General features: G+C 39.8%; 1 protein-coding gene across 2 annotated transcripts in view; it reads right to left on the bottom strand.

Moving 5' to 3' along the window:
* Nucleotides 1-4,020: 4,020 nt before the first annotated feature.
* The window catches only part of LOC124629872 (apoptosis-resistant E3 ubiquitin protein ligase 1), a 39,369-nt gene continuing 17,019 nt past the window's right edge, over nucleotides 4,021-26,370 (bottom strand). The window contains exons 3-17 of one of the 2 annotated variants that reach the window (XM_047163526.1): nucleotides 14,427-14,635; nucleotides 14,041-14,180; nucleotides 12,740-12,880; nucleotides 12,305-12,437; nucleotides 11,827-12,017; nucleotides 11,158-11,356; nucleotides 10,394-10,587; nucleotides 9,955-10,119; nucleotides 9,506-9,683; nucleotides 8,757-8,902; nucleotides 8,313-8,456; nucleotides 7,752-7,925; nucleotides 7,262-7,414; nucleotides 6,195-6,389; nucleotides 4,021-5,711 (exon numbers count right to left, since the gene is read on the bottom strand). In XM_047163526.1, coding sequence (XP_047019482.1) covers nucleotides 5,541-5,711; nucleotides 6,195-6,389; nucleotides 7,262-7,414; nucleotides 7,752-7,925; nucleotides 8,313-8,456; nucleotides 8,757-8,902; nucleotides 9,506-9,683; nucleotides 9,955-10,119; nucleotides 10,394-10,587; nucleotides 11,158-11,356; nucleotides 11,827-12,017; nucleotides 12,305-12,437; nucleotides 12,740-12,880; nucleotides 14,041-14,180; nucleotides 14,427-14,635 — 2,533 coding nt within the window. In that variant the 3' untranslated portion in view covers nucleotides 4,021-5,540. The remainder of the gene's footprint in view (nucleotides 5,712-6,194; nucleotides 6,390-7,261; nucleotides 7,415-7,751; nucleotides 7,926-8,312; nucleotides 8,457-8,756; nucleotides 8,903-9,505; nucleotides 9,684-9,954; nucleotides 10,120-10,393; nucleotides 10,588-11,157; nucleotides 11,357-11,826; nucleotides 12,018-12,304; nucleotides 12,438-12,739; nucleotides 12,881-14,040; nucleotides 14,181-14,426; nucleotides 14,636-26,370) is intronic. The other variant, XM_047163527.1, reaches the window with a different exon arrangement.

The following is a 26,370-nucleotide window of genomic DNA, read 5'->3' as shown; positions in this document are numbered from 1 at the left end:
CATTCTTAAAAAGTCTACATATGTTGTTCTGACATAATATAAGCTATACCTCTCATAAACATGAATATCCATTCATTTCATCCAATAACAAACATGCATCACACTGAAAGTGCATTGCGAGTCTAAGATTTTATTATTATAAAAAAAAACATTGTAATTAATATTCAAACATCCTTAAAAATAAGTTCCTGGTTTTAATATATTACATTATTTTGAATTCACTTACATATAAATAGAAGGTCCTTATTAATATACTTTTTGAGTAATAAAGAATGTAGGCAAAATACGACCGAAAACATTGTGTCACTTCTAAAATTAACATCAATGGGAATAACTACCTGTCACAATACGTCAACAAGATGTCAACAGAAGACAAGAGTTCGTTCGTTCTGAAAACGTACAAATTACGCGTCGCAGGCCAGAGACATACTTGCTTTCAACTCCTGATCACAAATCATCGAGCTAAGAATTATATCACAAATACACCGTTTACAATTACGAACAGTCACAGTCAGACCCACGGACTGAGTCTAAAAAAACATCTTTTATATAGCTACGTTTATATCATTTATATTATTCAGTTACTAAGACAGAATTACTATCAAACGTGTTTTTGCTAAATGTTCTATTAGTTTTTGCAAACATACATTCCCAACTCTGATCTCATGGAGGTGGCGCCCGGATCTCACCACTGTGCGGACTGTGCGACCTATCGCACCCGGCCCCGGTTTAAACTATGATCTGGAGCGAGAAGAAATGGGATGACAAAGAATGAGGCAGCGGAGCGACTGAAAATTCCCAACTCTCATTCCAGCCACTGCGGTAAGACACCACGAAAGCCGGATGTCGAGAGACGACTCCCGGCCACCGTAGGCGTGAGCGATTAGTTTTGAGTGGGTCATCGACCTTCCGGCTTCTGGGAGACCCGTTATTTCACGCGCCCCTCGAGGAGATTCAGCAAACCCCTGTGAGGCCCACTAGGGCCAAAGCCTGACACTCCCTCACACTGCTCAAACTGATGGCTGAGAATTACGTAACTTTCCAGGATGCCATGCAACGTGTTTCAAATGCCCAGGCCTTTGGGAGCTTGGTAATCCTTTTCTCCACCTTAACTTGAGTTTTGTGGTACATGAACAAATTAGAATAGTAATGAATTAGGTCATCATCATCACGTATTTACCAACTCTTAATGTTCATCATGCACACCCGCTTCTCTAACTTTATTGAAGGATCACTAAAATTGTTTCAGTTAGTTTAACTACGCTACTATAGCCCGTTGTCAAACCTTTTAATATCAATTCTGTAGAAGTGTGAATATCGAATGTGTAGTATATCGAATTTCCGTTTGTGCATTGCACAAAAACCATCGTTATGATTTTCGAGAAGTCAAAAAAGTCGGGTGGCTAAGAATTATATTCATCGTTGGTTAATTGAATACATTTTCAGAAACCACTATAGCAGTAGGAATCAAAGCGAATGATCGCTTCATAGAGCTCTGATTTTCTCGAGGCGATCAAGTCAGTTCATATTCATATTCATATTCATATTTATTTGCATACCATAAAGTTATAAAGATGTTACAAGGGGCTTAAAGCTAGGTACATATTATGGACCCTGTTAGGGTACAGCAAAAGAAGGCTAGAAAGTCTAATTACAGTAGTAGATGCAATAGTAGATTAGGAAAACACAAGTTATTCATTCGACTATCTTTTTATCGTCAAGGTATTCTTTGACGCTATAGTAGCATTTGCTTAGGAGAAGTTTTTTCAATTTGTTTGCAAATATATGTGTCTTTTTTTTTCTTCTGGTTCTGGTCTGTTCGCTCATCAGATCTTTGAAAGCGGTTCGATGATAATATACTGTTGTCCTGTTTACCTACGTGTGACACATAATATGGTATTTAAACGTCCTCCGCAAGAGAGCGAACGTTTGTGCTATTTATAAAGACGAAATTTTACCGTTGTGCAGTAGTGACGCACAGTATACACAGCACTTATGTTTCTTCTGATCTGCTGGCTCCACCAAGAAATGACAAATTGCGAGCGTACATTTTGAAAATCTTGGAAGAACTGCAGGCTTCAAGTGCCAACACACGAATTGGACTTACTCTCTCGGACGTATACTTTACCTGATCGTGAACTAATGCAAACATTTCGGTGGAATTCCAACATAACATAGTGAGTGAGTGCACAGAAAATCCCCAAAATACAAGTAGTGAAACTATGCGCTTGCCTGATGACTCAGTCATCAACCACCCAGCTATTCCTCAATTGTGTGGGTGTTGGCTTCCAGTCAAACCGAATCTTTTTGAGTACCAATGTTTACTTGGAGTGCCTATCTGATCTCTTCAACCCAGTGAACTAGACACCGCGTTATCCGTGGTAAGTAAAACTGTTTGACAGACTTTCTGGCTCCTGATTTGTCGCAGCTGCTGCAGAAAATGTACAAATGACAACTTTGTCAGACCTTTGTTTTATGTGAGAATTACGTAATAATTTTCCAAATCGGTTGACTAGATCCAGAGATTTCCTCAACGTCACAAACTTTACTTCTTTTGTTTAGATAAATAGTCACACACCGTCGACACCACCTTGATTGATCAACCTGTGCTGCTGCTAAGTGGTAATCCTAATTATATTGTTATGTAAAAGAATACACCTACGCTACGGCATAAGTAGTATTTTGACAATTCCAAATTGCTCACGCAGACGAAGTCGCGGGCAACAGCTAGTTTTGAATATAATTTATTTATTTCTTGATTGCCTCAATTCGTTGATGATAATTAAATTGATATCTATTATCTGGTTGTTGTTTTGAACCTGAACTCGCATAGCTACTTAGGTATCACAGTTTCAGTGCAGGGCTTCCCTGTTTATTGTCAAAGTTGTGTTTTTCATTTTTGTTTTGCAAATGTACTACTACTAAATATAAGTAAGTAGTTAGCAACCTATACTACATACGAAAGTACCTATTACTTATACAATTTAAAACGTAACATTATATAATGCATATCACTAGTTACAAAATACTAAAGCCGACCCCAACATGATTGGAAAAAGGCTCGGAGGATGATGACTAGTTACAAAATACTTAGTACCTAATAATTTATCTCTTATTACTGCTTAGGAACATACCTAATACCTAACGTGGACAGCTAATCTCGCGTCTATTTCGAAGTTAATAATAAAAAATAATTGTTTACAAACTGTGTGTCAAGTTTTGTGAAGTGTTTAGGAACTTTACATTTAATATTTAATTATTCATTTATTTATCATCCTACTGTATTAGTGTTATATATTAAAATAATCCTCAAGATTCATTCTTTCAAAATATTCATAAGTGCTATCAATCCAAAATTTGATAGGTTGTCTTTACATTTAAATAAAGTCGGCATGCGAGAACTGCCTTTGAGTACCAGTTTTTCGTTAAGTTTTTGTGTGTTAAATTCTATATTTTAATAAAATTCTTCTTGAAATTAAGAGAATAGGTCATAATTAATGTATAAAAAAAATATGAGGAAAAAAGAAACGGAAATAGTTAGGATTTAACGTTTTTTTCGTCATTTTGTCATCCGAGGCGATAACAGATTGCTGCGGGAATGCCTTGTTTGTTTTGGTTTAATGTGCTACACTGTTCATTCCAAGTATATATAATATTGGTATCAAAAAAAAGCTTATTTAATCTAGTTTAATAATAAGTATAAATCAATGAGAAAAGTTAAATAACGTTTAGTTAAAACTTGTTAAAACAAATATTTTGCTTGAATTTAGCCTGTTCTGTTAAGTTCAACCTTTTTTTATGCATTTGTGATTGATTTCTGTACTTTAATTAGTACATATTTTGATTCATTAATAATTCAGCTTTATACTGGTATATTTTACTTTGCTATAGCTGCAATAGTTTGCTAGAAAATACACTTTAAATCGGTAACGGCATGGGGCGCTCGACGCGATTCAACACAGATCGAGCGCGTGAACGTACGAGGTGTTGACAGGTGTCGCACGCGAACGCTTGAGTGGGTAAGGTAGCCTCGAATAGAACGGAAAAAGAAGATACCTAAATAAATGCCTCACACACAATATAATAACTAAACGTGACAAATAAAGAAAAATAAAACTCGCAATAAGCTTTTGCGGGTTATTCGAAAATCACTGATGTTGCTTAAGACGCAATAATTTAAGTTATTTAATAAAATATAACGTGTTTTTAAGCAGTTTGGCGTGACAGTGCTTATCAATAAGTGACTAAGCAAAATGCTAACAATACGATTTGAATCTCTGTCATTTTAATACATTGTTTAATGTAAATCTTACAAAAGCGATGTGACTGCTTTAAATTCAAGTTTAGTGTAATTTTTATATCTTTTGCCAATAGTGTTATAATGTTAAAATTTTAATTTATTTTTTATCAATTACGATCGAGTCATTAAGTTAACACTGTCGAGTTGTTAACTCGCTTAATATTACCATAGACAATAAGCATAGATGTTAACATTATCGTTATTGTCATACGTTTATCAATTCCATGAAGATGGATTTCGTCTTTGGCAGGATTCCATTAAAGTTTAAGCGCTCAGACCCACGTGTTATGTACAATATTTAATTATTACTTTCACAAGTATCCGATTTATTCCCCTTATATAATGGACGTGCGGCCACCATGGACCGACATGGGCCGACATGGTCCACCATAGGCCATTATGGATTAGTATGGACTACTATGGGCCATCATGGACCAATATAAGCCACAATGGGACAACATTGGCCACCTTGAGACAACATGGGTCACCATGGGCCACCGTAGGCCTCGAAGAGCTACCTTGAGCCAACATGGGCCAGCTTAAGCTACCATGGGTCATCTTAGGCCATCCTGGGCCATTACGCGAAACATAAATACGTTTTTACAATAATCTGACGTAGAGTTATGACTAGTTAGAGCCTGATCCGCTCGCTTACGTTAGTTACTTCCAAATTGCACATTTTCGATCCCGCGATTATAAATAAAGTAATTTGCCCACCAGTGGGTTTTTAGGCGCTAAATAATTTAAGAGAACAGTGTTTCTGTTCTCGTTTACAAATACTTAGTTTTACAGTAACGCAAATTATATTACGTAGATTGAGGCGCCAATGTGAGATAGAATAATTGTAAATTATTCAACGTGGAGAAACTTGCTCGATTTGGTAAATATGTAGTTTAGTTCTTTTGATTTTGGAAAAGGGATCAACGGGAAACTGCTTTTTTACATTTTCAGGGTTGGTCCCATCATGATGAATATCATCATGTCTTTTCGCATTTTTTTGAACCCACGCAAAAAATAGGTAAATGTCTCAAGCCTTCAAACGATAATCACGCACATATTTTCAAAAATTGATCCAATTTTGATCAAAGTCTGTTTTTGACATCTTTGTCTTTTACCCGACTCCCAAAAAGGAGGATGTTTTTTTTACTCTTCAAGCTTCAATTACAAACTTAACCAAAACATAGGCTGTTCAATTTTTTTTTCCAAATCGAGCAACCCTCCCCCCCCCCTACTCCCCTCCTTATATCATGCCGAAGCCCTCCCCGCCCTCGTTGATGGCCCACAGCAGCGCGTGCACGAGCTGCTCGTAGCTGTCGTAGTCGGGCAGGCACAGCTGGTTGAAGCACGTGTGTGCGGTGGGGAGGGCGCCGAAGTTTGGCGCTGCAGTAATTTGGAAGCGGGGGTTTAGTTCCTGGAAGAGAAGATATAAAGAGGTTATATACTAGGAAGTAGGGGTAAATAGGGTTGGTGGGGGTTTAGCTCCCGTAAGTGGAAAGGTTATTAACTTGTAACAGTTTCGCAATTTGTACATATATTTATAAAGAACCGGAATTTGAAAGAAACGGTCAACGTAACCGCGTGAAACATAAATAAGGTAGTTTGTATGGGAAAAATTGCAAATGACTTGCACTATTAATTCTTAACGTGCTTTTGCTGTGGCGGCATATTGGGCTGACATAGTGTAGTCTCAATATATAACATGTCATCGACACGAAAAAAGAAGAAGAAGAATCCCTATCAAAAACTGAATGTAACTGTTACAATAACTACGAAGAAGTTACAAATAGCTATAATTTGAAGTTTCGTTAAGGGGGTGTTAGATTGAAAACCCATCATGTTGTTTCTTGATCTCTTTATGAACATGTCTGCATTATCGGATGGAATAGAACGTTACCTGGAAGCCCCCCGGCGGCAGCTGCGAGCAGCCGGTGGTGAACTGCAGCAGGCGGGCGCGCTCCTCGGTGCTGAAGTTGGCGAGCGCGGCCCACAGCCAGCCCAGCACGCGCTCCCAGTCGCGCCCCGCGCCCGACACCAGCGCGTGCGCGCGCCAGTCCGCCACCGACACCTCGCCCGTGCCGCACACCAGCAACTGGAAGGGTGGCCATCGATATCACTTCATTTATCATTCTCCCAATGACACATCAAAATAAAAAAGGGATTTACCACAAATAGACCAATCTTCCGTAGCATTATTGCACGTATGGCAAAATCTGAATATCACCCATTTCTGCTACCTTGTCAGATAATACTAGACTAAGGGATTTTCGTATTTATTATGACTGCAACAGAATGTGAACTTGGTTGGTGACTAAAAATATGCTTGAAAGGAACTATGCAATCAAATGTCTAAGAAATAATGGATATGTACCAGCTAAAGCCCGAAATACGACTAAGGCGATTATCACACTGCCCCGCATGATGCAGCGTAGCGCGTGGATGCGTTTTTTTCTGTTGCTTGTAAATATCTCCGTTTGTATGGAAAACACGCATAGTCCAACACACTAAAAATGAATCCACGCGCATACACGCGGAGAAACACGCACCCTCACGCATAGGTGCGGGGCGAGACGCAAGGTATGGCACACTGAATCCCGCAATGCCGCGCGTGATTTTGAATGGGCATGACGTGTATATTTGAAAATGGAACTCGATGAGAGCCGCTGTGCGTGAATTTACAAAACGCACCTACGCGCGTGAGTGCGCAAAAATCCCGCACGATGATGCAGATCTGCACTCCCGCAGGAACGCGCGTAGGTGCGGCGACACGCAAGATGTCGCGTGATGCGGGGCAGTGTGAAGATCACCTAAACTTTATTGTCGGTGTAGACTTCATCGTAGCAGCTAGAACTGGATATATCTTATTTTTCATTATTTTATTCTCCATGAGCGTAGCCGGTAGCTGCTTCCTGTTAGAATAGGACCTGTTTCTAAGCTGTATAGTTGAGGAATGTTGGCACATACCTCCAGCTCGTTCTCGTCGAAGATGGCGAGCAGGTTGTCGGGCACGAGCAGCGTGAGGCCGCGCAGGAAGGCGTCGGTCTCGGCCCGCACCCGCGCCGCCAGCCGCCACTGCGCCAGCGCGTCCAGGTACGAGATCTTGCTGCTGTTGCGGACCTGCAGAGTACATTTACTTTAAAGCTTAGTACAGCGTGTAATTGATACTGTATCAATAGAGGAGTAACACCGTATAATGTTGAGTGTAGGATTGGTTGCAAAGCAACTAGTATCTCTTTTAGTGGGTGCGCAGCCAGGCTGCCTATTGCATGGGGGCCTTACGCTTGTGCATGTAGGCTCGCGCGTGACCATGCTCCCGCGCCACACACATGGTGCAGCTGAGGAAGAGGCTGCCACTCGATGATGATGGTGATAGTGATGATGATGATAACGGTGATGATGGTGATGATGATCAAAATGATGAGTTCAGCACGTACTGGATCTAAGAGCAACATACCCGTATAGTGGATCCGTTGGGCACCAGGTCATGCGTCTCGAGCAGCCTGCCCGAGGAGTCGTACACGTCGTCCGCGAAGTACAGCTCGGGCACGGAGTCGCCGCTGTCCAGGTCTGTCTCCAGCACGTACTTGATCTTCGACAGGTACAGCTCAGGGTCGTCTTGCTCGAAGTACTGAAGAGAATCATTTGGGTATGTATAACTGGTTTCCGCCAGCTGTTTCATCTGCTTCTTAAAAGAACTACTTCCAGCACACGTATAAAGCATACGTGAAATGTGTAGTGAAAACTGCGTTTATTTAAGTCCGATTAGAAGGAGAGGAGAGTAAATTAAATCAAGCACGGAATTTAATTTACTTTCGTTTTGTTATATTTACCCTACTACAACATTGTGTCTTAGCGTTATAGGCCTAATTGACTATGGTAGATTTTTTGATTCCATAAACTGTGGTGAAACTTATATGCAATTTCATTTTTTATTATTTTTTATCTTCATTTTGAGTGAGTAATGTATTACTTGTGCTGTTAATTCATGTTATCAATATTGTAAGTATGTACATACCTTATAGTGCACCCGGAGGCCGATGATCTGCGCGAGGAAGGACCTGGTCAGCCTGGCGCGGACGAGCTGGCGGTAGGAGCCGCCCAGCGCCGACTCGTACAGGCACTTGCCCACCAGCTTGCCCGCGAACTCGAAGTGCTTCAACTAAGGACAAAATCATCCAATAACATTCCATCAGTTTTGATGGACAAGCTGTCTCCTGGGAAGGTTGCCTATCCATGGTGATTTACCACAGTAAATAAAATTCCCTCTCAGCAAATAATGCCTTATGACACCACTCAAACATTCGCAAATTATTACTTCCTGGTCCTGGTATTGCGTAATAAAGATAAAATAAAACTTTGAGTCTTCCCAATTGACAGACTTATTCAAATATGCCGTAAAACACAAAAGAGAAAATAACACATAATATTAAAAATAATGGCAATACAGTCTCATACTGACCTTGAGATGCGCTGGTCTGTCAGGGTTGGGATGCACGAGGCCGGTGGGCGAGTCGTGGAAGGACACGAACAGCCCGAACTTGGAGTCGAACAGCTGACCGCACAGCAGGGAGAACCACTCGCGACGCACTCCGCCCCAGTCCACACCTAACAACGAATAAACCTCAAAATAAATGCAATACCTTCTTAATTTTCAAGCATATAACGAAAATTAAAATGGTAAATACGAGTGGTTAATTTTGGTATTTTTTATGCGAATAAAAACTCTACTGACTCTTACCTAGCTTTTGATTGTGTTCATCATGACACACTGTTGTGTAAAATTTCGCTATTATGAAAATCTAAAACGGAATACGAATGAAAAGTCTCGCTTTTACATGATAAGTTGCAATCAGTAAATGCTAATGTAGTAGCTGTAAATGACTAATAATCATTTTTTACGCCTTTAAGTTCTAGATGTGCCACAGGGTTCAATACTAGGCCCTACGTTAATCTTAGAAGACGTTTAGCTTCTCATACAGTTGGCTATAGCTAACCTGGTGTTGGTAGACACAGACTGTCTAAAACGAATGCCGTGTTCAAAAATTATTGGACTTCAGATTAACGTACCATATGTTTTTAACTACATATGTTGCTTGTCTTACCGCTGTTCCTAATATTGTATCTATCTGTTGTTTTGTTGTAAGTACGTTGCGTTACTCAGTACTCTGTCACAGCACCTTTTGAAATAGAATAAACAAGTTCACATACCCTGTTCCCCCTGGAAGGTGACATCGAAGTTCTTGCACCAGTCCTGCACGGTGAAGTGGCGGGTGGCCTTGAGGCTGGTGCGGAGCAGTTCCGCGCGGAGGACGCGGATAGCGAGCTTGTCGTGCGGGTGCCGGGAGTGAGCCTTGCGGATCTCGCTGTAGAAGAAGTCTTGCTTGTTCTGGAACCGAACGGAAGTGGGAACATATCAGTAATTAAGCATGATGGTCATGATCATGCACCTTTAGCGAACCTTTCCTATCTCTTAAGAGTTTTAATGACTAAAACGCAGACGATCTCTTTCGACTGCCCAGTGCCCCTCGCATTTAAGTTCTGCGATTCCTCTTTGAAAAAACCCCAGGTAGACCTTATTATCACTGAGAAATACGTTCACTCATAAAAAATACACATAACAAATACTGATTGTTCAGTTCCTGTACAATACACATTACCTTAAAGGTGTCTTCTCCACCGCAGTTAGCGAGTAGTAGCTGTGTGAAAGTGGCGGCAATGAGGTCCCGCTCGGGAGACACTAACTCCAACTGTGGCTGTACTCCATCTTCTAGAGTGAACTCGCCACCAGGACCTGAACCTTCTGGCGTCGGCTTTAGGATCAACTGTGAAAACAGACACTTATTGGTAATGACCTCCAGACCAGATTTTAGACCATTTCGTTCAGGAATGAGTCATCTAAGAAGAACATTTTTAAAATATAGGCGTTCACAGACAGAGTTTCAATGAGAATGAGGATGGACAGAGCATTCCTTCTTTTCTCACTTCTGATAGTAAAATTACGTAATAAAAATAAGTTCAAAATAGTAACAAACCAAAGAGACAGAGAAAAAGAAGAGGAAAAGAAAGAAGAGAAAAATAAATAAGTTAAATATTTACCTTAGTTGAAGGGCATAATCTGAAGCTGGTAATCCTCTTAGGTATAAACTTGAGTATATAGTCCTTGATGGTGAGCTGCTTGGGGCTGATGCAGCACAGTACCCGACGCGGTTTGCCCGACACCAGCCGCGCCTCGTAGCAGATGTTGTGTCGCTTCGACGACATGTTGCGCTGCACCGTCGCCGTGTCGCTCGCTACGGGGGATATGTTGTATAGCGTACAATTCTTCTAGAATGTTGCTTGCTACGACACATAATATTGACGCTAATGCTACATGTTGCGCTGCACCGTCGCCGTGTCGCTCGCTATAGAATATGTTGCTGTAGTGTTACGCTGCTACGGTGTAGCGTAGCGCGCAACTTATATTGGCGTAGCATAGACGGTGACTTATTGCATAGGTTAGGCCGTTTCGACAACATGTTGGTCATCGCTGGCTACGAGAACTTGTTGTAGCATACAATTCTGCTAGTGTCGTGGTATGCTACGACATATATTGAGGATAATGCTATGTAGTACGCGAACTGAGCTACGCAAACGCAATGCTGTAGCATACAGTGCTACATTGCCTACAACATACGTAGTATGCCTTAAAACCAAATCGAGATGCAAGAACACATGGCAGGCATATACGGCACGGTGTCACCAAGTATCGTGCCAAATTACACAAGTTTAGTATGGTAAATGTTACAGGATTATTGCAAATCTGGCAAAAATTTAACAAATTACACATAAATATAATTAAGTCTCCGAATGACGTCACTCACCAGTAAGCACAATACAGTCAAACTCCCCGTTCAGCAGCATGACGCCTTCATACATGAGCTTAGCGCGGTAGACGCCGGCGCGAGGGAAGCACAGCGCCACACTCACGCGCTGGTTCACCGCGTCGTATGTGAAGGTTGCCGAAGAGGACAGCTCCTCGTCTACTTCCCCTCCGAGGGGGTTGAGTTTAATGGTGAAGCCCTGACAACAGTTAATGTACTTTTGAAGTATCTGTCAACCTTTGGGAATGGTCAAGGTAACATAATTTGACTATTCGCTTATGATAAAGTCCGTGTATGGGAGCACGACAACTTTGAGAGTATACCTAAAGGTCAAAGTATATTGGAGAGATGAGGTTCATCAAATGAAGAACAGCGGTCCTAAAACTTAAAGCTTTGAAAGACCAATGTCCATGCTGCACAGCAGGAGAAATTATATGATGTATAATTTATGTATTAATACATAATTTGCACTGTTTAACTTTCTCAGGAATAAACAGCTAGAAAACTATTGTATTTTTTTTAAGAAGTTTCTTCCATGAAGTTTCTTGCTGGTTCTTCTCCATGAGACCAACTCTTTGGAACCATGCAACTAGTTAGACGTTTCAAAAGAAGTTTCATATGCCTTTTCAAAATATGACTGCTCAGTAGCCCTGTCTGTATTTTACTTACCTTAGGTGGTTCAGTGTCAGGCAGCGGCGCGGGGTTGTCGTACTGGTCGCGCGGATGCACGTGCAGCGCGCGCGCGTGGCCGGCCGCGCACACCAGCGCGTGCAGCGCCCGCCCCACGCGCGAGCGCCGCGCCTCCACTCTGCCCGCCGTAAACCACTTGCGATAAGGGCTACCGCTAATGGATACCAGACCTGAGGGACCACATCAGGCTTATGAACCTATCTTATGATTCAAGTTTTTGGACATAAACACTATACTAAATACATATACATAAGAACAGCAGAAAAATATTATATCATCCCCTAACCCAAATTTATTTAGTGTCACGTCTTCTTCTGCCACACAACTCTATCTAACATCATCTCCCAAATAATGTCTATTTTTTCAGTGTGTCAAAACTTTCTTTCCAGCTGTATTGAAGGCAGTAGTACAAAAAGAAAGAATAAAAATAAAAAAAATACAAAAAAAAGACGCTTACTAAAGACATTCGACATCTCACCAATCATAATAGAAATGATGTAGACGCCAGCAGTTCGGACGGTGAACTTGACCCGGGCAGTGTTAGCCTGCGCCGGGTCACCTGACCCCAGATCTATGACCGCCGTCACCTGCAATAAGTTTTAAACGCCAAATTGACACACCTGTAAACATGTACCACTTGCCACGATCCACAACCCAGCTTCCTGTTTAAATCTGAAATTGAGGGCTGAGAGAAGACCAGCAAACAATTGAAACCACCAAACTTAGGTACTTTATTTAAAAAAAAACGATCTTAAAGGATCAGCATAGAATAAAATATCCATTAGGAAACTGCTTTTCAAAGGACACAATCATAATATAACCCCCCCTTTTTCTACCAGTCTTCTCCAAATATATCCTCAAGTCCAGTTCAGTCCATCGAACTCAAGCTCACCTTCCTTGTGCCATGACTGATAGTCACAGTCAGCTCATCTGTGTCACAGATGGGATACGGGTGTCCATTCCGCTGGAAGCAGTGGACTGTGAAGCACATTGTCTCGCCTACAGCTTGAGGCTCCGTCCAGCCCCATTCCACCTGGAGATTGGGGGGTTTATGTTAAAAAACCCATTTCTTCCAAGCCAAGATGCTAACATAATATGGTGGTTTAATTTCTAAGAAGAGATGTCATAAGAAATGTCATTGCTACAATTGTTTCTGAGCGATCTATCTCATTTTACAAAGCAGACCGCTTTTCCAATGAAGGGTAAGAGGAAACAGACCCTGTTATTTAATTACGTTTAAACGAATCTCCACCATGACCCAGTGGACCACAATTTCTAAGGGCTGTAAAAAGTATTGCGGGGTTTTATTCAAAGTAAATCGATCAGATTTGGTAAAACTTTGAAGCAAAGCCTGCAATCAAACTGTTCCATATTCGCGTAATATCCTTACGGACAGATTTCAAAAAAGTTAAAAGACGAGTTCGCTGCAATCCGCCTACACCTGGCCTATATATGACACCAACTGCCTCGTTGGTCTAGCTGTCGCAAGTGTGGCTGCTGAGCACGAGGTCTCGGGTTCGATTCCCGAGTCGGGCCGAAATCACTTTGTGGGTTTTAGAAGACTTTAACAAAGCAGCCCGGAGCCTGGAAGCTGGTGATTGATACACCCGTGCATCGGAGAGCACGTAAATGTCGGTCCTGCGCCTGATCTCTCGGTCTTCGGTCGTGTCGGATTGCTGTCCCATCGGGCTATGAGAGTTAAGGAATAGTGAGTGCACCTGTGTCTGCGCAAATGCTCGTGCACTATAATTTGTCCTGCGTAGTTGGCTAATCTCCTTACATGAGAACAGCCGCCGTAGCCGATAATCGGCTAGGAGGACATCATCATCATATATGACACGTGTAAAGGGCAGCGAGCTATTTATAACGTGGAAAGTGAGAGAATTTACATACAGAACTATCCTATGAAGCTATAAATACTGTAATCCTATCAATGTCACCTCGTTATAGCAGACTCGATATAATTGAGTCCTATCTACCTACATCGCCCACAAGTCTTTATAGTCCATCCCAATATAACATCCGCCACCACAAATCACCCTCTTTTTGTTCTTCATGATGCTGGGTTAGTGTAGGCTTGAAAAACTTTTTATTCGGAATTAAGTAATAATTGAATAGCCTAATGAATACTTAAGCATCTTACAAGTTATCACCCTGTTGTTACTTTATCATGTTAAAAAAGTGCGAACTTACCTTACAACTAGGTGGATGCAGGTACTTCCCGGTGACGTACTGCAGCAGGGAGTGCTTCGCCTCGGGCGCGAGGGAGGGCTGTGTCATGGCCGCCAGGGTGACCAGGCCACACACCGACACCGACACCACCAGCATGCCCCCTGCGTAAGTACTCACATCACGACATGCATACTACTATTAGCCCAACAGATCTCAGATTACACCCAAAGCAAGTAACTCTAGATTTGATCAATATCAGATTTTGGCGCGACCCAAGCATGCGTTGCTTATCTAATTGTTAAACTATGATACGAAATCATACTACCTGTTATAAGAATGTTACCAGTGATAAATGACAGCCACCGATCAGTATGAGAAAACAGAAGATGGAACATATGTTTACGTACCCCAAGTCCAAGCGTCCTGGTGCTTACTATTCTTGACCACAACGTTCCAGAGGTCAGCTTTCAGGGTCTGCAGCGCCTCCTTACCAGTGGGTAGACTCTGGCGGGCTGCGGACCACGCGCCGAAGTCTTTGGGGTCCAGCACGTGGTGCGCTGTGCTGTCCTCCAGCCAGTACACGTCCTCCAGAGAGGATACATCGAGACTGAGGAGTCTAAAGGAGAAGGAGAATATGATGGTATAAGGGATTTTTTCGCACAAGTTACAGATGTTTGGACAGATCTGAAGTCATTTAAACATTACACATATGGCAGCAAACACGAACAATAAAACAATTCAGCAACAAATCTATCGACCAGACATCAACCTCTCTAATAGAGCATTAAGCAAACATTCGGAAAAATGCAATCAATTTGCAAAAGATCGTTTAGTTCCCTCCGGTCCATTACCCCTTGACCTCACGTAGGGTGCGTCTGATCGTTTGAGATGACCCCGGCACGGTCGGGGACCCGATGTGCGTGATAAACGACCCGCCGACAAGATAAAGGGTTACTGACGCGATTATGTTGTTCATAAAAAATTTTGCTTGTTTTCACTGTTAGATTTTGGGCAGATTTTATTTATTTTTGCATTAGTCTTTTCACTATAATTAATACTGCAGTGAAACCCCTATTTCCATTTAGTTTGAATGCCGGTGAAATAAAATATGTTCCCACGATATCCGCATTAACATAGCCTGTCCATGTCACAGGTATCAAAACCTGACAATCTACTTACTGGTGCCCATTTACATAATCTTGACAACAACACCCCGACAGTGCAAATCCGTCAACATTAGCAGCCGGGCGACAGGTGATCGCATTAGCGTATTATTGCGAGTGGCAGACTTAATACAATCATGGCAGTAAACCCATTGCCAATTGTGAACATTTCTCTGGGACTTTGTTAGTCAAACCAATGAATTTTCGCATTATGCCAAAAAAAAGGATCTCGAAATATCGTATTTGATAAAGCGTGTGGATGCCAATTTCAGGCTGATTTTGTTTGCCCCGAGGGACGACAATCATGTTTTACGCTATTCGTTTCAAATAGATGGTAAGTGTGAAACGAAGACAAGAAAATATAAGATGTAATCTGTGGCAAAAATAAATTTAAATCTCGTTATAGCTATTCCTATTACTCTTATTTCGTTGAACGTTCAATTGCAATAATAGGTAAAACTTACCATCAAGCAAAAGTCTTTGTTAAGGAATAATAGTCTTCGTTAGTTCGCAACGCTCGTACAATTCAATATTCATATGATTATACATAATTGGCCGTCGCTAGGCAACGAAGACCCTAACAATGTTACTTTCAGGTACACTTCAGGGCTCGCGATGACGTCAGAGAACTCTTGACTATTATCACGCGAATAAGTTATCTCCTGACCTCAAACTGGAAAATCTTGACTTGTCCCACTTGAACGAATGAGGGCCGCATCTCCACGACTAAGTGCCACTAATTCTCGACAAGCTTTCTAGCTTCTATAGAAATGTCGAGGGGATAGAAGATGTTGTAGACACGAGGGCTCTCTTTGTAATATTGGCTAACTAACACAATGCAACAACACGATAAGAAGGTAACCTTGTATCAGTTAAGTGGAGTAGTGAGCACTGGCCTTATATTTTTCAGGATATTGATTTGTAGTTAAACTGGGAAGTGGACTTAAACATACACAAAAACCAGACCCATAAAACCAAACTATCTTTAATGTAAAAGCCACGCGTTAATCCATCCATCAGTGTGACACAATCGCTCAGGAAGGATCTAGTTTATAAGTTGGTAAAGCTGGCGTGCCATCGGCGTATTCCACGCTGCTGGCTGCATTACCGGCCCCCGGTGAATAAAGACCTGAACATTATTCATGCAAGTTCGCGCCTTCCGGACGCTCGGGTCGGTGGAGTGGAGGCACGAGATACCGTGTTAACCGAATAATTGCATTAATCTGAATAATAAATCTAGAAAACTATGGCGTTTATACACAAAAACCTTCCATAGAAGATAATAAATTAACGTTTCTTTACGTCATTACTTATGTAAGTATGCCTTGTATAAAGTGGCAATCTTAATCTGTAGTGAAGTGTCATTATTCAAGTTTCATATTATAGTCATCAATCAAGTTTACATGACTCTAATGGAGCGTCGAACCTGCATTAACACACGATATATAAAATCCTAACGCACGTACCTACGCCTAACTTTTCAACATTCACAGGTCAATCACAGTAACAGCCAAGAAAACAAAATCAACAATTTAAATCAAAATCAACAAACGAAACACGAGAAAATATAAAATGAACGATCCTATTCCATCTTTCTTTGTAACTCAATCACACCTCGGTGAGGTAGCAATTTTCCGCGCGGAAGGAAATACGTCATAAATCATGAGCCGGGATTCCCTCCCTCCAGCCTCCCGTAAAATGCAACCTGCTCTAAAGGCTAGGTAGACTAACTTTATTTATATTGCTATCTAGCTGCAAAAATGCCGTTTTGATTCGGGCTTTGTTAAGGATACACCACCATTTTGTAATATAATAGTACTACTATCGACTGATTCCTGGTGGTGTCTTTATGTGAAATTCCAACTTAAAAACGGTTATTCATATTAGGCTGATAAATCAGCACTTTTAGGAAGTTAAAAGGCAGCCCCAAAATGCTCACCCTCCACCACTTCCTATGTGTTTTATGTGTATTACATACATAACTACTTGTATGATTAATAGTGGTGGCCTTGTGTATACTACATCAGTACTACACAAGACTGCATAAGATGAAGACAGTGCCACGAACACGGGATATGGTGAGAAGGACGATTGTACTACGACCACGTAAACCTATTATTTACTGACGTAATTCCATATAGGTAGATTCCATATAGAGATATCTCTCTCAAGACAATTTCAAGACCCTCTATGCAGCAACAATAGCAACATGACCCAATTCTAAACTAGGAAACTATCCATAAACTTAAGCAGCTTATGGACAGTTACTAGAATAATCTGCCACTGCATTATTCCCTTTAGGAGTTAGTTAATGAAATACTCTGGAATAGTTGAGCAAACTGAGTTGAAAATCACGGAACTTGTACCGTGGTGATAAACGGTCGTAAGTCAGCTGGCACGAGTTACGGAGTTCGTTTACGAGCGAATGTAAAGGGATGCTCCTGTCGTTTAGATTGTACGCCGTTTATTTATTAATACGGTTTAGAACTGCGGCGACGGTGTGAAGGTAAATCTAAATCTCTACATTATAGAGAATCATAGGATTGTAATCAGGTCTGTGCAAATAGAAGTGTAGAAACTATTACTATCAATCAGCTGAGCAAACTAATTACTAGATCATGTCCTGAAAATTACCAGTATTTAAGAGCGTGTACGCTCGCCGCGCGATGTCAACTTTAGGTAATTCAACGCAAAAAATCGCGCAGACTAGCGTCGCGGCTGGGTGCGTGCCTATCATACTTCACGTATAGTCACACAAACCATTTTGATCCTTTCGTGTGAAATTAGTAGAACAAAAAATATATTACTTAGTAAATAGTTAATAGCGAGAAAATAGTGTAAATCGAGTGCGGGGCTGCCGTGCAGACGATGTCCCACCTAATCGCATGTCCACTGTGCCCTGAAACCTGCTCGCGGGAGGACTTAATGAGCGCATCCGGCCGTGCTCTCGCTGTGGCGGAATATTGGGCTGACATAGTGTAGTCTCATATGACATGTCTTCGACTCGAAAGAAGAAGAAGAAGTGTAAATCTATGGATGACTAAAATATAAAGGCATGAAAATAAGTCGTTAATACTTACACTCTTTTGCAAAAAAATCGGACACCTATGAAAATCTTGGTTTTGAGGACTTTCTGTATATTACATACAATTTTCAACAGTACGAAATAGTCGACTGATGATTAATGGCAATGTAAGAGTTTCTGTATTTTAACCGATTTCAAAAAAAGGAGGAGGTTTCAATTAGATTGTTTTGTGATTGTTCTCAATTTGATTGTTCTCGATTTCTCAAAGACGCCTGGACCGATTTGAAAAATTGATTGTTTATATGAATGGTCCAGTCCATCCAGACCGAAAAATTGTGGTCAAATAACAACATTTGCCGGAAAGCCAAATATTGGTGAAGAGCTTGGGTTTACCAAATAAATAAAATTAAAGTTTTAAGTTATCTATCCTATATGCTTCAAAAGTTATTCGGGATCAAAAGTCAAGGGTACATCCAAAATGAACATATAAATAGCTCTGCTCCTATCTAGCCTAAGGCGTCCGCCATATTGGGTTAAGACTCGCGACACATTTTTTTGTTGAGTTATTCATATCAAGCCCTTTCATTTGATACCCATATCGTAGGAATGCATTATAAAAGTCGTGGTGGCCTAGTGGGTAAAGGACCAACCTCTCAAGTATGAGGGCGCGGGTTCGATCCCAGGTCAGGCAAGTACCAATGCAACTTTTCTAAGTTTGTATGTACTTTCTAAGTATATCTTAGACACCATTGACTGTGTTTCGGATGGCACGTTAAACTGTAGGTCCCGGCTGTCATTGAACATCCTTGGCAGTCGTTACGGGTAGTCAGAAGCCAGTAAGTCTGACACCAGTCTAACCAAGGGGTATCGGGTTGCCCGGGTAACTGGGTTGAGGAGGTCAGATAGGCAGTCGCTTCTTGTAAAGCACTGGTACTCAGCTGAATCCGGATAGACTGGAAGCCGACCCCAACAGGATTGGGAAAAAGGCTCGGAGGATGATGATCGTAGGAATGCATTAAAAACATTTTTGTCTCCATCTTGGGTATACCCCCATATTGGATATACAATCATACATTGTCATTAAAACTGAACTTTCAAACAAAATTTCAACTCAATCGATAAAAAAAATATGCTTCAAAATTGAGCTTTAAATAAAATAGTAATGTATCAAGATTTGTTGGTCGCGCTTGAAATGTACTCTATTCTCGGTATCCACGGCAGAGGTTATTCACCCTACGCGATGTGACGGAGCGACACGTCCTCTCTCTGTGAAGCCTTGCGGCGGTCTGGTTTGAATTGACTCGCGTGCAGCGTTTTATAGTAGTTTTTAAATAATTTATAAAATAATAAAAACGAGAGATTAAATTATAATGTAAAGTTTATGTTTAAAAAAAAGAGTTACATTACTATAGTAAATAATTGTTATAATAATTTAAGTAAGATAGGTAGGTAAAAAAAGCATTTGAAATTCACAATTTTTCACATTGTTAAAATATTTTTTTCTGAAAGATAGAGACCTAAATCAAAAAATGTTTTCAACTAACTATAGGCATGGGGATTTCATCTATGAGTAAAAAAATAAATATGATTAGATTTGCCACTATTTTCACATAAATTTAAGCTTCGAAATAGACGCTGAACGGGAATTTTATAAATCATCTGTTACGTTATAGGGGTTTTAAGTATTTAAACTACACAAATTGAAATTTATGTTCAATTAACTATATAGACAGTGAAATTAACTTGCGTTATTATAAATTAACATAGTTATAGGATAAGTAGTTAATGAGAAACAGTGGTTTGAAAAGTACCTTTTTAGGCCAAATGGCGCGCGGTTGACGTACACGCTCTTAAATAAAGCTGTATTCTAAAACTATCATTCATCAAACTTCTACTATCAAAAGCAGCCTCTTATTTTTCATTCAGTTAAAAAGCAATGTCCTAGTTTATGCTAGAGCATGTAAATATATTGTCTGCCATGCAGCAAGGCAGACAGAACACATGAAATATTAATCACGAAGCTGTCACGCGGTCAGATCTGAATCCTTCGCAAGTTGGGGCTTTGCTATCCGATGTTCAAAACTATTTGTGTAACAATATCTAGCTCCTATTTCTGTTTTAGCAGAATATTGAAATAGGCGAGGTCTATCAAAGCTCTAAGCTCTAACAGAGAATCCCCTCGTATTTCAATTAAGACCCAAACTGTCTTCTGTGAATGTAAAGTGGGTCACACACACAGTAAAGTACAAAGCGGGCTTATTGCAACTCGGTCGCATGCAGGCGACCTACCATGGTAGGTAAACGCAGATTAATTGGTAACAGAAACCACTGAACCTAATAAAAATATTACTCCAACAAGCTACAAGATTAAATAATAAAAGAGAACCAGAAGACATGAAAGATCAGCTTTGACCTTTACAATATCATGAAAAAGTATATCTTTTTATCGAATAAGCTAGCGTGTTGGGGCAAACTATATTTATCAAGGACATCCTGTGGTGTAATGAATCGCCTATTGCCCCAGATATAACTGTCGTCCATTGATGAATTATTGCTCCTCAATGTCATATTTGATTACGTTTCAAGGACTGAGGAATCTAGAAAAAGGATCTACTTATATTCGAATCTAGATTGATGCTGAATAGATAAATCATAATTAAGTAGCTATGAACAATATTGTTGATGGAGAGAAAACCAGACTCCCAACACAGCCCTTAAATACTATCTTACATAACAAAATTAACTACACAACCTACATTCATACTAATTTCCGATTCGCGAGTTATCGGTAGATCGCCGATATCCTCAATCCAGCGGAATTGGAGCTATTTATTAGAATACCCTAGAGATATATAAACATGTCGAGTAAGAGGGTCCAACACAAACACGTGGCCACATGGCTGTAAGTTACCAAGTTAAACAAAATTTTAAATTCGAAAATAATCAGCCATACGTTGTGACTTCAGACCAAATTACCGTTGTCAGCTGTACCGGAGTAAATGGGGTCAATTTGGAGATATGTATTTTTGTGTACCTTGTGCCGTGTCCCGCATACAAATGACTGGCGTTTTGGCAGTCCTGCGAAGTATGAGGGGCTGCCAAATGGTGGCGTACAGTGTCTCGATCTTTTTGATTTTTCTTTTCAAACTTCATTGAATATTAAACACAAATATAGAAAAGTCGGTTCGAAAAGGTCAACTTTACTTCTTGATTAACAGATTGCGTGATCGGGCAAAACAAGGATAGTAACTAGATTAAATATGGGAACAAATATAATGACCACCATAAAATGCTTTGATACCCTTAGTTTTGTAACCAGAAATATCTACTGAACACCAGAAAAATAAAGTCTAAAAATGTAATAGTACCAGCTATTTTAGTCACGACTTCACTTTAAATTGTATTCGACCACCAAATTTAGTAAATGATCATCAACTCTTGACGACCAAATTAATGTATTATTTTTGCCTAAATAAGTCACTGTGATTGCCATAAAATGTAGGCTTATTACCAAATAAAGTATTACTGTTACAGCCTTTTTATCGTCCCACTGCTGGGCACAGGCCTCCTCTCATATGGAGAAGAATTGAGCATTAATCACCACGCTTGCTCAATGCGGGTTGGTGATTTCAGACTTTATAGTCCAGGTTTCCTCAAGATGTTTTCCTTCACCTTTTTATCAGCCATTGGTGACTAAGTATACTTAGAAAGTATTATGATGCCATATTAAGTTATGTGTCCGGCTTGCAATGCATGCGTGAGTGTGAGTGACAGGGGAAAATGGAAGAAAATGACATATTGCGCCGACCCCAAGTAAAATTGGGCACAGGGCAGGAGAAAGAAGAAGAAGAATGTGTTTCTCAATACAATCCCTCGAAAACACACTCTTACCGCACTGTTTAGAGGCATGCAATAGACAATTTTCCACCCTAGTGCAGGAAAAGGGTCCCCATAATGTTATAAAATTTATTGTATCAGGCCGAACTTATTTTTTTGGAGTCAGTTTACTTAAACAGGATAGCAAGATGTAAAAACTTTGATTATCATTTTATATTAAAACGCTGGTATAATTTTGATGATCATTTACTACTTTTGGTGATCATTTACTACTTTTGGGATAACAATGATTTATTTGGACTCATTTTGCTTAAATAGGATAGCAGAATTTAAAAACTTTGGTTATAATCTTACTTTAAAATGGTGGTGTAATTTTGGTGATCATTTACTATTTTTGGCTTACGCATGATTTATTTTGGAGTAATTTCACTTAAATAGGATAGCAAAGTGTTAAATAAAACTTTGGTTATAGTTTTACATTAAAATGCGAGTTTCATTTTGGTGATCATTTACTATTTTTGTCTGCTATTTGTTACTATATCTGGTGATCAGTTAAACATAAGCCATTAAATCTAGACACACGGCAGTGTGTCCGCCAAGTTCGAGCAAAAAAAGCGACACACCGGCCGTGGGTTATATTACACGAACCATTTCGGGCCAAATTCGACCCCCCTATAACTCAAAATCTATTTTATTTACGCATATCAAATTTCTAGTATCTGTTGAGACCCCCTCACTTATCTAAAATACAAAATTTCATTAATATACCTATTGTGGATCTTGAGATATTGACGTCAGAAAATCGCTATTTTTACTATACACTCACTGACTGACTGACTGACTCACTCATCAAAAACCTAGACCACTTCCAATGGTCGTATTGACTTGAAATTTGGCATGGAGGTAGGTCTTTATGTCAAGGTAAAGGGAAAAATCTGAAAATGGCCAAGTGTGAGTCGGTTTCAAAATAATGAAGGTGTAAATTTATACCCCTAAGGAACTAAAACGAACTAAAATCTATATTTATATAATATATCTTCGAATGGTCGTACCGATCTGAAATTCGTTACAAAGGTTTTTATTTAGTCAAAGTAAAGTAAAAATCTGAAAACGGCCAAGTGTGAGTGACTTTCGAAAATAACGAATGTGTAACTTTGATCCACGAACATAATATATGATAACATGTCATGTCAGTCAGTTGGTAAATCTAGTCCATTTAGTTAATCTAGTTCATTTCTTTGTAAGAAGCATAGTGCATATTCAATAATCTGAAAGATAGTATAAATGAGACATTTCCTTAACTAACTTAATCATAAGAAAAAAATAAAATAAACAACCTTACAAAAATAAATGAAATCCCACCCAAAACAAAAATGTGAAAGACTGCCAAGTTCGATAATATGGGAATGCCTCGCCTATAAAAGGAGTGAGATCTGAATAAGTACCAAGTTCCATACACATGCCTCATTTAAAAATATTTACTTTTTAATGATGTTACTTGGCAAGTTTTAATAGAAAATTAAACACTTGATTCATTGCGTTTAGTCGGTTTATAACAAGGTGTGTGAAAACTTGCAAAGTAACATCATTAAAAACTAACCATTTTTAAATGAGGCATGTGTATGGAACTTGGTACTTATTCAGATCTCACTCCTTTTATAGGCGAAGCATTCCCATATTATCGAACTTGGCAGTCTTTCACATTTTTGTTTTGGGTGGGTATTCTATTACACCATTGCCATTACAACTACATATCTACGGATAAGTGTGTGGATTAAATACTGTGTCGGTAAATCGGTTTGCTGGACTTGTATGCCCCAGTTAGGAACATCGCCACATTTCCAACTTCTCGAAACGACCTCATTTGAACTCGACATCTTTCGACGAAATGTTCTTGTTTCGCACTTTACGTACTTTGATCTTCTTTGGTTGTAGCTGCCATATATAAAATAGTGGAAGGAAGTAACGGATCAAGCCAAGACATATCTCACACACTGTTATTTCATACAAAACGGTATCGTTTCTGATCTAAAATCCGTTTCTGAACTAAGCTATCCATGTCCTACAACAGCCTAAAATAAACAACTCATAAATGAACCTCAAAATACACCACTTTATACAGAACCCAAATCCAAACCAACATGCAAAACATGAGTGTCAAACCCACATCTTTGAGCCAAAAATGGTTCTATAAATACATTTTCAAAAAAGGGACGATCAAATATTTCCGCGAAGTGAATCAAAATACTTCATATGTGAAAAACGTATTTTGCAGTTGCCAAGAATTCAATGGAGCGAGGAAGATTGTCATACATCACACGTAGGGTCGCGAGCCGATAGGCGATCCGACCATCTTTGCCACTAAGTAAAAAATATGGATAAATCTTTGACCTTTTTCGTAATAGCTTCATGATATCAGCATGAGTTGAAAGAAATATTAGTACTGATATTGAAAAATCTCCGTGAAATATGTTTCATCACCCCATCTGTTCAAGCACTGATGACATTGTTCATTCGTTCACATTTCTATACTCTAGCGCCAACTTGTTATATCGCAAATCGAATTCATCCATCATAACAGACATGTTGAAGATTGCAGTTTATAAAGATAGAGAAACGGAATCCAAATACCACAGTGCCAGAATATTTAAACTCGTTTCAATCTCTGCCCGCCTGTTATGCAAGTTGCAGAAGAACTAGTTAAAACATTCTATTTTCTCCGTTCCCAGTTTGGGATGAATGCCGCGATGCTGACATTTAAGTTTTATGGTATGTAAGAACTTTTTGGACTATAAATAGTTCCTTCCAAAAGCGGAATCACTGCGAATATTTCACGAGTTAACGTTTTATGACTCACACGAGAAGGAATTACAGCTTAAACTTTCCGCAATTCGGACGCATTATTCTTGCGCAAAAAAACTTTATGAAGTGAGTCAAGATTAACGTTTTAACAATTTGAATACTTAAGATCTGTCTCTTGCAGTGACTCAAATGAGTTCTATTCACAAACGGAGAAATTAAGTACGTTTTTATAATTCAAGTTTTCAATTCAGTCAACATTTCTCTGAACAGTATTACAAATACTTATTGGTATTTACAGAAAGACTATAAGTGGGCTTATGAAGGAGCGTCGCTGTTGACCTAGTTGCAGCGAACAATGCTCGGTCAGAGACAGGTGGGAATTTATTGATAGTAGCCATCGTGTTCAATTTGCGCCCCTGCGCCAATCTATAACCTAATATCGCACCCACAGAGACTCCAATTTGCTCACACCCAGCACAAAAGAACTAAGAGGATTTCAGAATATTCCTCTAATATTAACTGACTGAATCCCGAAGATAAAAATTTCAATACCCTTTTGTAGTTGAAAGAGGACGGCGCGAGCAATGAATATGGAAACGCGTTGGATCGTTAAATAGCAATAGGCCCAGATTGTGTTTGTGCTGTTAATTTTAAATGTAATAATCCCTTGCGCTAATCAGAAGATTGGATGATACTCCCTTTATATTATTTTCTTGAGGAACACTTCTTTCTTCAAGTGCCCTTTAACGGCATGATTCCGCTTTCAAATAAAGCTTTCATTATCCGTGGCTCAAGTGACGCGGATTTTATAGGCATACTATAAGGAGGGTCCCAAACTCAATTTCGCAAAGGTCAAACAAAACACGACAAGAATTTATTATTATTCTTCTACAATTCCTTTGTCTGCAGTAGAACTTTAAAGCAGTTTGGCGCATTTCCCTCGGGTAAGTACAGTTGCACCACACATGTTCCACAGAACATAGACCGGAGTTGCCGCAAAATGCAAGCTAAAAACTGAATACGGAATGAATTCAAATTTTTGCAAAATTTCCGCTGCGCTCAGTAGAATATGTTGAAAAGCTGCGGTTAAGACGGTTCGGATTCAGTTAGAGTGCAAAAGTACCTCTTTATCATTTTTAGGTGTATGTTATCTGTCGACAATTCTTATTTGCTTCGTAGATAGTCGATATATGGTATCATATTTATATCTTCGTTGTACAAAAGACATTGGTAGAGAGTGACAAACAACTTTTTTGTTCTCGCTTTTGTTCAAACCACCACAAACGTTTTTGAAAGATAAAAATAACTTTTCGCAACATCAATCTACATTGTAGAGTTTTCAAAGTGCCTTCACACTAGTGGTGGCTGAATGAGTCGACGGAGGTATTGTCACCACCTCCGACAGCTGGCACAAAGGGCGGCGCTTGTATCAAAATTGACACACTTTGAACAAAGGTTGGCAGCCCGCCGGCTCGGAATTGAGATATACCAACTTGTAGTTTGAATATTCAAAATAATGGAAGA

Source organism: Helicoverpa zea, chromosome 4 (genome assembly GCF_022581195.2).
Source record: "Helicoverpa zea isolate HzStark_Cry1AcR chromosome 4, ilHelZeax1.1, whole genome shotgun sequence".
Taxonomy (NCBI): Eukaryota; Metazoa; Arthropoda; class Insecta; order Lepidoptera; family Noctuidae; genus Helicoverpa; species Helicoverpa zea.
Note: the sequence above shows the minus strand (reverse complement) of the source record. Positions and strands in the feature narration are given on the sequence as shown.